This window comes from Abrus precatorius, unplaced genomic scaffold, assembly GCF_003935025.1.
Source record: "Abrus precatorius isolate BTA unplaced genomic scaffold, Abrus_2018 Scaffold6, whole genome shotgun sequence".
Classification (NCBI taxonomy): domain Eukaryota; kingdom Viridiplantae; phylum Streptophyta; class Magnoliopsida; order Fabales; family Fabaceae; genus Abrus; species Abrus precatorius.
In genome coordinates, this window is record NW_020874406.1 from 25820313 (window position 1) to 25833492 (window position 13180).

At 32.1% G+C, this 13180-nt stretch overlaps 1 protein-coding gene across 5 annotated transcripts; it reads left to right on the top strand.

Annotated features, from left to right (window-relative positions):
* The first annotated feature begins 1303 nt into the window (after positions 1-1303).
* Positions 1304-12482, top strand: LOC113868541 (mediator of RNA polymerase II transcription subunit 34). Of its 5 annotated transcripts, none has more exons than XM_027504200.1 (20): positions 1304-1534; positions 1725-1945; positions 2466-2612; positions 2728-2943; positions 3987-4091; positions 4206-4310; positions 4487-4609; positions 5469-5557; positions 7663-7699; positions 7792-7825; positions 8414-8466; positions 8783-8860; positions 9170-9235; positions 9956-10022; positions 10100-10153; positions 10292-10399; positions 10794-10858; positions 10941-11019; positions 11429-11646; positions 12106-12482. In XM_027504200.1, exons 1-20 carry the CDS (start codon positions 1471-1473, stop codon positions 12283-12285), a joined length of 2109 nt encoding a protein of 702 aa, XP_027360001.1. In that variant the 5' UTR covers positions 1304-1470; the 3' UTR covers positions 12286-12482. The 5 variants fall into 5 exon arrangements, with proteins under 5 accessions (XP_027360001.1, XP_027360002.1, XP_027360003.1 ...); XM_027504201.1 differs by having other exon boundaries at positions 10325-10399; positions 12106-12460; XM_027504205.1 differs by having other exon boundaries at positions 1366-1534; positions 11429-11667; positions 12106-12419.
* Positions 12483-13180: the final 698 nt, after the last annotated feature.

The following is a 13180-nucleotide window of genomic DNA, read 5'->3' on the forward strand; positions in this document are numbered from 1 at the left end:
TTATTATTATTATTATAATATTATTTGATCAATTATCAATTATATATATATGATGTGTTATGGTGAGTGGAAGAATATGTTCTATTCGGACACTTGCTAGTGTTGTCTGCTCAAGAACGATTCATTCTACAGATAGCGCCTCGTAGTTGATCCTCTCCATGTTTTTCACTATGCTTGAGATTTTACGATTTTCTTCAAGTGTGTATGATAAAAAAATAAAATAAATATAAAATTTAAAATTTATATATAATGAGCAACTCAGACACAGAGAATTAAAGAATTTATTCCATGAATTTGATGTGATAAAAGATGGATGCAAAGGAAAAAGGGTATTCGTTTTCTAAGTTACATTGGCCTGTTCTGCTTGGTTTTGTTCCCGTGATTAAAAATGTTGCTAAATAATGGTTAGGTTAATGAAAAAATTACTTTGATAATGATTTAGTTAACTTATGCTAAATTTGTTTTAATTCTCTATCGATACGATAAGTGGATGCCCTAACAATGGAAGGACTGTTTGCATTTTTTTACTCGTTATAACGAGTGATTACAATCCAGATAAGAAAATAGTACCTTGAGATTTGCATCTTTGATTATGCAGCACACATAAAATTAATTCAATTAATAATGTTTTAAAAATTTAGCAAATGATTTATTGTAATTATTTATCATATAAACGAATATATAATTGCATAATTTTTATATTATTGTATAATAAGAATCTTTAATAGATAAATTATCTGTATTTTTGTAAAATACTTTACTTAATTTTTGATTTATTAGTATCTACTAAGATTAAGAAAGTTTAGATTTTTCGTTGTTTCATAAAAAATATTTTGTACTGATCAACAAAATTATTTATAATATTTTTTTAATAATAAAAATTATTTCAAATAACAAGTAACAGTATTATTTAAGTAATCAGATAAAAAAAATTATTTATTTTTATTTTTACTTTTAAATAACAAAAAAAAAGTTGTGAAAAGGTTAGAATTATTATTTATATTAAAGGAAAAAAAGTTACAAATAAAAATAATTATTATGTATAATACGTAGTTGATAAAATATAAACAAGGTTAATTTAATAATATATATTGTTGTTATTTCATCATAAAAGAAAGAAAGTGTGAGGTAATATATGAAAAATAAATAAAGTAAAATGTAATAAAAATATTATTCTAAGTTAAATATTGTTAAATTTACTTTATTTATTAATTACATTCACAACATTTACAAGAGTATATACACATTAAATTATTATTCTAACACTAAAATATAAAAAATTCAATGTATTAGTACTAATTTGAATTTCTTCGATGATGCTAATGTTATAGAATAATTTAATTCTGAAAATTGCAGCATACACCACTGCAATTTTGCTTACCAACATCAACCTTCAAAAGCTGTAACGATGCCGCAAATGATCGTGGGCTTCTAGGGTTACCTTGCACTCACACTGTTTCAACGTTAGAGATGGAGAGCAACGAAATACTAGAGGAGCTTCTCAACATCGAGGTTGAGATTCAAGATGTCCAAGGTGCTTCCTCTCCCAGTTTCTTCAGTATCAGAATTTTAATGACTGAAACTCCTAGGTTAAGATTATCGCAATAGTTATTAAGATAGTGCAAACAAAACGGTTGTGCTTTATCGAAATGGTGCTGCTCACCAATTGGGGTGGACTAATTTCTCATTATTTTATTTTAAAATAAAATTATGTGTATGTGCAGATCAAATAAGAGCCTTGATTGAAAGGCAAGAGAGGTTGTACGAGAGAAAATCTGAGCTAAGTGCTATTCTGGAAGCGTGTAAAGAATCTGGAAACCAGGTTAATAATGTGGGTCCAAGCACTGTGGAAAATTGGAGTGGGCCATTTGAATGGGATTCTGAAGCAGATGATGTTAGGTTGAATATCTTTGGCATTTCGTCCTACCGTGCAAATCAAAGAGAGGTAAAATGAATGCTTAAAAAAAAAAGAGGGGGAGCGGGTAGAAAAATAAGAATGTCCCACTCTTGTTCCTGTGAAGCCACTGGTTCATTGTTTTCTTCTGAACTGAAGTTATTTTGAAGTTGAGAATTGTGATTGCACATTCTCCCTCTTTCTCCATTCCCTTCATTTGGGAGAAAGGAAGCTTTAAGAGTATCCAATAAGTTGCATGGCTCTAAATGTGATATTCCTGTAATTTATAATCTATTCCTTTGGCTGCTGGCTTCTTACTTAAACTTGTGATTTGCATGTTATAATGGTTAGTTTCTTTATTTTTCACTCTTATTTTAAGTGCTTTGATTTATGATGCACTCAGTTTTTAGACACTATTTGCTTTCAAAAAGTTGGGAGGTGTATTCTTTCTGTTTTCTAATGCAGTTTATAAATTATCAAACAATCAGCATCAAGAACCTTAATTTGAGACTTTGAGGAATGATGACTTCTGGGGTACAATTTTACTAACAAGTAGTCTCATTGTTGACAGATAATTAATGCCATCATGAGTGGAAGAGATGTCCTGGTGATTATGGCTGCAGGTGGTGGCAAAAGCCTGTGCTACCAGCTTCCTGCTGTTCTTCGTGATGGAATTGCTCTAGTTGTCAGTCCTTTACTTTCCTTGATTCAAGATCAGGTGCATTTCATTATGTTAAAATCCAGTTCAACATTTTGGTCAATGAAAGTTTTATTGAATTTAAAAGGTGTTTCTCTGCCTCTTTTTCTTCCCTTGGGTGGGGGAATTGCTTTAGGTGATGGGTTTGACTGCTTTGGCCATTCCAGCATATATTTTGACTTCAACAACAAGTAAGGATGATGAGAAGTTCATATACAAGGCTTTGGAGAAGGGTGAGGGGGAACTAAAAATATTGTATGTCACTCCCGAAAAGATATCAAAAAGCAAGAGGTTTATGTCAAAACTTGAAAAATGCCATCATGCTGGTCGTCTCTCTCTAATTTCAATTGACGTGAGTTCATAATGATTTGCTTTGAATTATTTTGTCATTTTCACCATTTTTATGAATGTAAATGGTTGTTGACTTTATTCTAAGAATGAATGCAGAAGTGTTCCAGGAATATTGTTGTATTTTGCTTCATTTGATGGTTTACTTATAAGTTATAAGCCTGTTTTGAGTCTTTGACTAAATGCATCTAGGCATGGGAACATCGTAAGTTGTAAACTTGTGATTGTCAACAATGAAGATGAAGTTATCTGGTTGTCAGTAACTCATGTTTTCTGTTTGTCTTGTGGTTTAGAAGACATTGATAGGAATTTCTGTGGTGGAGATAGTTAGCGGCACATGAATATCATCCTCCAAACAATACTGTAAACCTTTTCTACTTAAAAACATACATAAAAAGGTTCCATGCTGTTGTTATCTTACAATATGGTTAGGGAGAAAGGATTTGCCTTGATAAAAGGTTCTTGCCCATATCTTCACAGAATTGCACATCAAGTGACTTTCTTAACTAATTGTTCTTTTTATATAATTGGACAAACTTGGATGTCATCAGATGATTTATGTTAGAGATAAAGCCATTCATGTGTCTCCACCTACACCTAGTAGCTTAAGTTTTTGACACAGTAGTGGAGTTTCTATAGTCAAATGCTTAAGAATTTGATTCTTCCTGCACCCATTTTTCATAATTAAATTAAATTTCAGTACAAACTATGGTAGGCTTGTGTGTTGGCCCTTGTTAATGGACTCTCTTGCATGGAGGGAAAGGGAGCGAGGGAGGGGGTATAGAAAAAAACCAATTGTGTGCCTCCTCCTATTAGTTTAAGCTTTTGGGTTGATTTGGCTCTTGACTCAGGACCTACACTTGCTTAATTAACTTTTATTTGGCTTCTAGCAAGATGTCTAATTTTAGCATTATTCAGTGTTAGTATTTTCCACATTTGTTAAACTCTGTTAGTCTGTTACCTCTATCCTGAGCAGTCTTGGAGTTTCGTAGCAATGTGGTGTTACTTGTATGACAATATAATTTCTGGTTATGGTTTGCATTGCAGGAGGCACATTGCTGTAGTCAGTGGGGTCATGACTTTCGACCTGACTACAAGAACCTTGGTATTCTCAAGACACAGTTCCCTAATGTTCCCATGGTTGCTTTGACAGTAAGTCTTTATCTTTATATTTCTGTTAAGTATTACACATAAAATTGTTAGAGTTGCTTTTTCTATCTATACTTCATTTTGATTTATATTATGACAATGGAATTTCTTTGTCAGGCAACTGCTACTCAGAGGGTCCAAAATGATCTAATAGAGATGTTGCATATTCCTAGATGTGTCAAATTTGTCAGCACGGTCAATAGGCCAAGTTTATTTTATATGGTATATTTGTAACTAATATCTCTGCTTTAACCATATTTTGATTACTTTTTATTTGGATAGCATCCCCGCACCCACCCCCCCCAAAAAAAAACAAAAGTTATACCCTTGGCTTCAATAACAAGTTCAAAAAGGAATTTGTGATCCATGATCATATAATTTCGAATTTTACTCTGCAGGTGAAGGAAAAGTCATCTGTTGGGAAGGTAGTTATTGATGAAATTGCAGAATTCATTCAAGAATCTTATTCAAATAATGAATCTGGGATTGTTTATTGTTTCTCTAGGAAGGAATGTGAACAGGTATGCCTGCTTATGGTTTTCTTCTAACAGTTAGCAATACATGTTTTGAATGTCAGTATTGCCCTATGCATAACACAATGAACACATTTCTACAGTATCTATTTGCTCTTTGTGGTTTTCTTCCAATGGTTTTGTAACGTTCCCAACTTGTATGCAGTGCCACCCTTTCATTATTAATTTCTTATTAATAATTGGATAATAACAATAAAGTTTGATCTCGCTAGGTGAGGTCAATTACATGAATTATACAAACTTTATTGGTCAAAAATAAATTTTTCAAAAAATTTATTTATCATAAGATTCACAAGTAAAATAAAATATTAGTATAGTATCTGAATTACTTACACATTCTAATATTCTACCTACCATATTTTAAGTTATCAAATCTCTAATTATTATCCATGATATTATTGGTTGGAAAAAATTAGGTACTATCCATAATCCCAAGCATACCAAAACTACATTGGGAAGTAAGGACCATAAACGCCAAATTCTAAAATTGGTTAAATGGTAGTAATTTCTTTTACTTTAGAAAGAAACGAATAATTTCACCAGCACAAAGCAAGACTAGATAATTATTGTTTCTACCAGTTTGAAGCCTTTAAAATACTATTTTATATTATTGGTCCTTGCTAACTATATGCCTTACATTAAATAGGGAGAATTGGTTTCCAAAAACTTGTGTTTCATTGCATCCTATCTTTTGCTTTCAATACAAAAGCACTTCCAGCGTGTACTATAATTCTAATATAATATTTGCTCTATTTTGTTGAAATGTGGATATGTTAGTCCCCTATGTCATTTGCACCTTGTGAGGTAGAGTAGATGCTAATCCCTTTTGTTGTCAAGATTATTTTAGGTTGCAAAGGAGTTGAGGGAGAGAGGAATTTCAGCTGATTATTATCATGCAGATATGGATGTAAATGCTCGGGAAAAAGTTCATATGCGGTAAAGTAATCATTGAAATGTCATCACCTTTACATTTTAATACTTTATATTTTCTCCAAAGATAAGTAATGCTTTATATATATATTGGTTGAGTTGTTTCTTGACTGTGGTGAATATGTCACAGAATACTGAAGATACACTTGGTGGTGTTTTATGTTATGCTCTGAGAATCTTATCTAACAAATATACTAGATAGTTGTAACAAGTAATAAAATTTAGAATTGTGAGTTCCGAGTATTATTCGTAGGAATTGACACATTTAAGTATCAATTCGTAAGATTAAAAACTATTTGAGCTTAATCAAAATCTGAGAATTTTTGAATATTTGAGAACCAAAGCATAAAACTGCAGAAAATAGAAAGAAATAACGAACAGAGTGAAAGGTTTGACGAGATTATTTAATCAAATGAAGTTATGATTGATTTCACCTATTTGTCAATTGCAAAACTAATTGCGATTTGAATTCTTAGGTTTATTAATTGATTGATGATCAACATTAATGATCTTAATATCTAATCAATTACTCTAATTCTTTTAATGTGAATCAATCAAACATTGCATTAAGTATGAAAAATTAAAAGATCATAATATAATGAATGTTTATTTCTAAGATGTCATTAATCTTGATATTTAATTCAAATATGATATGTTCACTCAACTTCCATTAATGTAAAATTTTAAATTTTAATTCAATTGAATAGTTAATTCAAAAATTACATTAAAGAAATAATTAAATGTTCAATACAACAAAAAAACTTAGAACTTAGATCCATAATTAATTTACAATCTCCAAATAGGATCCATCAATCCTTAACAAAAGGAATTTAGAACATGATTCTAAAAGAATGAGAGAAAAAAAAATAAAAGAGAATGTGTAGAAAATCTCCATGAATCCAAGTCTTAAGCTTAATTCCTCAAGAATTAAGCCTTGAAATTCGCCCTCAATCCTTCTCTCTAACTCTTTAAGTGTGTGGGAAAAAAAAAAGAGAAAAACTCTTTTCAATTATGAGTTTTTGACTATTTATAAGTTTATCGCGCTTTTGGCACTATCGCTTTTGGTACTGAAAGTATTCATGTGTCGACTGTTTCCTTATAACAGTTTTCGGAACTTTTACTTTCTACACTGAAAGTGATCATGCGCAAGGTCTTTCTTGACAACTTTTGGAACACTTATTTTCTACACTAAAAGTGATCATGCGCAGAGTCTTTTTTCTTAACAGCTTCTAAAACGCTCACTTTTAATATCAAGAGTGTTTATGCGCACCATATATCATATTTTTCCTTTAAAACTTTCACTTTCAGTGATAAGAGTGTTTACGTGCATTATATATCCTCTTCAAAACTCTTAAAGTGACCACCTTTTGCCTTCAAAGTGAGTACATGCACCATATGCTCCTTTCAAAGCTTCCACAATGCTCATTTTTTATGGAGGAAGTTAGTAGGCTCCGTCCATTTGACCTCTTAATGTTTCTAACTCGTGTTTTTCCTTAAAATTTCCTGCAAAACTAATTTAACAACAAAATTTGCATAAGAATTCTATTAAATCCAAACAATTTGAGTTACTAAAAACAAAATTGAATTATTTGAATAATCATCTTTTTTTATGAGGTTTTGATCTTCCAAACTACAATTTTCTATCAAAAATTTCCTAGATAACTAACTATAAATGCAACGAAATTTGAATTTATCATTTTAGAAACTAAATGACTAGAGTTGCACTTGATTTTAATATTGGTTGTGATGGGTGAGCTCTATCTTACCCATTAAACCATGAATCCTTATTTTAGAAGGCCTTGACTGACTGAATTTGAGTACAGGTTCCAATCGGCCAATCTTGGGTCCTGTTAAACAGTATTAAAGCAGCTGTCAGAGACAGCATATAGCTCTTCTGTCTTACACCCAATTATATCCTATAATTTTCTATACACAACTGGGTTTTGTGCATCATTCATATTTATGAAGATATAACACATTGTAGGTGATATGATGATGATATTACCAATTGAGTTAATGGAGATATTTATTTTTGAAGATATAACAAATTGTAAGTGATATGATGATGGCATTGCCAATTGAGTTAATGGATATTTATGTTGATCACACAGGTGGAGCAATAACAAGCTGCAGGTCATAGTTGGTACAGTATGTATCATTTCAACTGTCACCCTGTGTTGCATACTTTTGTCACTTTGGCCTGTTACAGCATTGAAATATTATTTTTTTACTGATTTCAGGTAGCTTTTGGTATGGGAATCAACAAACCAGATGGTTAGTATTGCTGTGCTCTTTTAAAACTCCTCAGCAGTATCTTATCTATAATTGATGTTTTATGCTATTGATAACAGTTTTGAAACTGTAACTGATTTCTATAAAATAATAATGCAATGCAACTGTTTAATTTCAACTTTCACCACTGAAATAGAATGCCCTCAGACTGTCAGTGTCATATTATTTTCCAAGCTTTTTAATGCAGATATGAACATACACTTGACTTGTTTGACATGAATTCTTTTCATGTTACTGATGATGTATTGTTTGACAAGAATTCTTTTCCTGGTTGTGAAAATCAATGTTCTTTTTGGATATTGATGTAATGACTTGTAATTATTGATGTGATGTCTCTTTCAATCTGAATTCTGTTGGTGTCTTAAAAGATATCTTTTTCAAGATTTATTACATGGTTGAATTGTTTGAAATTGATGCTTGCATGGGTGGATTGTGAAGCTTCCTTTGTTGCTTAGAGAAGCCTGCTTATGAATACTTTTTGCAAGTGAGGTCCCTAGGTGGACATGCATACTGTATTTGCCTTACCTTCATTGGAGCTGAGGTCATCTAATGCTAGATATTTTCATGTAGTCAGGTTTGTCATCCATCACAGCTTGAGTAAATCAATGGAAACATACTACCAGGTTTTGCACTGATCCTAATAAGATTTTCTCCTTTACATAACCTCCATGCTATATGTCAAGTACCAACATCCTAGAAGCTTAATTGTTGGGAAGAACGTCTAGGAATGGTTTTTATCTAGCATAATCTCTCGTGAAAATCTTTTGGGCTTGAAGAATGGACAAGGCCCATGCTTCCCAAACCCTGTGCTGAAAACCAATTTAATGAAGATAAATGGGGATTGAAAGATTGAACCCCTTGGCACTTGGCTGAAGAGGCTTTGATATACAAAGGACCATTATGGTTATTATTTAAACATCATTAATCTTTTTTCAACAGGAAAGTGGTCGAGCTGGCCGAGATGGACTTCCTTCTGAATGCCTACTGTATTTTAGACCTGGTGATGTTCCCCGGCAGGTAAATTTTTGCAACACTCTTGACTTCAAATTTGTGCATATGTCTGTCCATTTATCGCAAAAGCTGAAGTTTGCTGGAGATAAGACCTATGTATATTGAACTCTTTCCATTGGATTTCAAGGTCTATTTTTGGCCCCAACTTCACATTTAAGGATATAGGATGAGATAAAAAGTTACATAGGAACTAAAAGTGGAATTAATGTCTTTCTTACAAGCTTGTTTGGGTAGAGATGCTATGCATAAGTACAAGTAGACATGCATATAGATTGATGGATTACTAATCAAATATCATAATAACAATTTTGTCAGAGTTCAATGGTCTTCTATGAAAATTCAGGACTGCAGAATCTCTATGACATAGTACGATATTGTCAGGTACTTTCTTCCACGATATTTAACTGTATTACTGGTAATTGATCTCAGTCAATACTCATTTACTCCTTCAAAGTTTTTAAAGTTGATGTTGATTTCTTTCTCCTTCCTCTTTTTGTTTAGGTGAGGGTTATTAAACTTATAAGCTTATTGATAGCCTAACTGTGGAAGTATGAATATGTACAAAACAACAAATGTTGAAGTTTTATTTTCATCATTGATGATTTCATTAGCATATCCCTTCAGTTGTCCTTCTCTTTCATGTGTACTAGTGGACCTAACATAATAGCTTTAGTACTTTCTACTATATTTTGTACTATGACCTGACTGAGTGTGCCTTTCGTTTGCCTGATTATGGAGGATGATTATGCACATTAAGTCAAGTCATTGACTTGTTATGAATTATAATTGTTAGAATATATACAAAATATAGGTAGAAATGATGTTATCCATTTTTAGGTATTTTATCTTTTTAGGATCTTTATCTTATTCTCAGGGATTTTATCTTTTCTTCAGGAAATTCTTTGTTCTTTTATTTAATTAGGATTAGGAGTCTAGTTTTAATGTAAATAGAACTATTTAGTTAGTATTATTACTATTATGCTTCACATCACAATACATAAGAATATTATTTATGGTCTTCTTTCTGTCTTTTTACCCTCCTCTACCAAAACCCTTTATTTTTTGCAACAATAATTATAATTTTCATTCTCTTTAATGCAGTCCAAAAGAAAATGCCGACGAAATGCCTTTTTCCGGCATTTTGCAGAGCCACTACAAGAGTGCAATGGTACCTCTGAGCGATGAAATATATTTTTAAAATTTTTGCCCCATTGTTGCAGGCTTTATGTACTTCTGATGTTACAGGGATGTGCGACAGCTGTGCATTTTCAAGTGAGGTGAAGGAAGTGGATGTCTCTGGTTTGTTGCTTGACTTCTGGTTCAATTTTTATCTTGTATTCCTTGTTTCCCTATATTTCTTATTATGATAATTGGTTTCCTTTGTTTTTCTTCCGCCCATTTTATCTACACAAACATTTACATGGGGATGCTCTTCAGGTCATGCAAAACTGATTATTTCATTGTTGCAAGATATGCAAGCTAATGATCAAAGGTCAACAATGCTGCAATTAGTTGATAAAATGAAAATAAAACAGAAGGGACTAGGTTGGTTTTCTTCTCCTCTGTTTTGTTTGGGTAGATATATACATTCTATAAAGTACTTTGACCTTTGGGGTCTAATCAGTCCTCCCATCCAGTTTCATCCAATCAATGAACATGGTCTAACAATAAGGTTGGAGGAGTAGGCTGGGGCCCAAAATCCAACTGTTTCAATTATAGTCTGAAGAGACCAAAGGAAGAAACAAAGAAAGAACACCAAAGCAGCTGGATGTGTGTGAACTGCTTTTATGAACTTTGTTCACAATAGAAATACCCTCCTCCTTTGTGTCTTGTAATTCATGAAAATTGCAATACTTATCTTGTATCAATCTTAGTCTGTTTCCTGAAGGTAATTTATCACCAATATGAATGTTGAGTTTTGCTGCATTGAATTGTTCAGGGTCTGATTTGAAACGAGAGGAAATTGAGCAGCTCATCTTACACCTTTTACTGGAGCGTGTTTTGGTAATGCATTGTTCCCTTAATACTGAAAGAAAGATTTCTTTTTCTCAAAATTAATTTAGAGCCAAACTTTTTCTTGATATAGAAAGAAGAATTTCAGCATACAGCTTATGCCACAAATGCTTACATTGCTGCAGGGCCTCTGGCCAAGCAAATATTGCAAGGTACACAAGTCAGAGATGTTAATCTATAAATTAATTAAATTTATCATGGCAAAAGCTATTGAAGTCTTTTGTGTTACATCTGGACTCTTAGTGCTGTTTCTTTATTCAACCGTGGAATTTGAGAAACTGATTCAATGAAGTGGATTTTTCCGATTTATGGCCAAGCTTTCTCCTATTTTTCTAGTAGCACTGAACACATCAATGAAGTGCATTCAATTTTCGAAATGTCATGGACACCTGCTGATTACGTACTTGTAACCTTTTCGGTTATTATCTAATAAGCTGTCTGTGCCACTATTACACAACAGAGTTGGAAAATTTGGATTGTGTTCTGTTTTGTTAGCAGATCATCTGTTGCACTTTCCAGATGTGCTTCCCTCTGCTCTGATTGTCATTGTTTTACATGCAGGTAAGAAATCTGCGAAGATTGAGATTTATACTGAACAGAAAACTAAAGCTGGTATAAGATCAGCAAAACGTTGCCTTGGGTCCTCTGGTTTGGAGCGGAAGCTTGATGAGCTGAGAAAAGAACTGTCTTCCGCCCATGGAGGAATACTCCCACACTCTGTCTTAACTACTGAGCAGATAAACTTAATAAGTTCTCAAAAACCTAACTCACTGGAACAGGCAAGTTTAAAGTTATATTATGCAATTTAGTTTTGTGCTGATGTTTTTTGTTTGATCTATATCCAAGAAAAATTAAAATTTTGAGAGATATTGTTTTGTTTGGATATCTAATATTAAGTGAATTGGAAAATGGGATGGAACAAAATAGTGGAATGGAACTATCAGACAAATTTACCATTTCATTATTTGGATGTTTTTATATTGGTAAGAAAAAAAAAATAATTGTTCCATCCTATAATTGGAAAAGAAAAAGGAAAGGGCATTCCGTCCGGTTTCACTCCACTTCATTCAATTTTTAACAATCCAAACAGCGAAACCTAATATCATTCCACTCCAATTCATCCTTTTCCATTGATCCAAACGTTACCCAAAGCTTCTTCTATTAGTGGTCAGTCCGCAGCTCGTAGAATATTAATGTTATCCAAACTAGAGTTATGATTTTTTATTTTGTGCGTGCAGTTGGAGATGGTAATTGGAAAATTGAAGACACAAAAGTATGGAAATAGAATACTTGAGCAAATTGAAAAGTATTCTGATTTCAGGCCAAGCGATAAGCAAGGAACTGATGGTAGAGCTGCGAAGAGGTCGAAGACCAAGAAAACTCTTGTTCTTATTGAGAGTAGTGAAGATGAAGCATAATAACTGGTGGTGCCCTCAAGGCAATTTATGTTTTCGTTATAAAATATGGCACAAAAGAGAAAATTTAAGTATATTCTTTCGTGCAAACTGAGCTTCTGCCTCATCCAAAAGAGGAAAAGGAATCTGGAGAACAAATGGCGGGGATTTGATTGTTATTATCTATAAAACATAGTTGATTAATTTGAACTTAGTAATTTCATTAATCTTGCCCTTTATTTCATTTTAGTTATTGCTTTTAAAAATGAGAAAATGTTAATTTATTATTTTGGTGTTTTCACTAAATGATACAAGAGAATATTAATAAAGTAGAAATATAATTTAATTAAATGTATTTATATTTTTAAAAACTAAACGTATTAATTCTTTATAAAAAAAATTGAGCACCCAATATTTTATAAAATTTCGTAAATGAATAGAAAGAACTTAACGATAGAACGGTGACTCGATAGGGATACATAAGCCATTTCCATATATCGATGCCTTAAACTGACAAAAAAAACCCTTTTCCATTTGACTGAGTATTCAGTATTTAAGAAGCATGCCCTTAAAACAAATATTATAAACGGTATAAAAAATATTAAAAAAAAGCTGTACTTATTAATATTTGTATACGTAGCTGACAATTCATAGTTTGGTCCAACGTACCCTTTTTTGGTTCTACTTCAACCATACTCAACCATTATTTTTGGCTAAACATGTTATTTGTAGAGAAAATTCAATTTACACTCTTCATGCTAAGATTTTAGGGTGGGCAAAATATAATCTTAAATACATTAAACTAAGGTCCATTTGTTTAAAATTTAAAATGAAAATATAATTGAAGAATTATTAAAAAGGTGATTTTACCATTTTTTTTAAAATGAAACAAACTGTTTACGGTCTAACGAGTGGTTCC

Coding starts and splice junctions, on each gene's coding strand:
- LOC113868541 (XM_027504205.1), top strand. CDS start 1,471: ATGGAGAGCAACGAAATACTAGAGGAGCTTCTCAACATCGAGGTTGAG. Junction 7,826..8,413: donor GGGAATCAACAAACCAGATG/GTTAGTATTGCT, acceptor ATTTTCATGTAG/TCAGGTTTGTCATCCATCAC. Junction 10,154..10,291: donor GAAGGAAGTGGATGTCTCTG/GTTTGTTGCTTG, acceptor GATGCTCTTCAG/GTCATGCAAAACTGATTATT.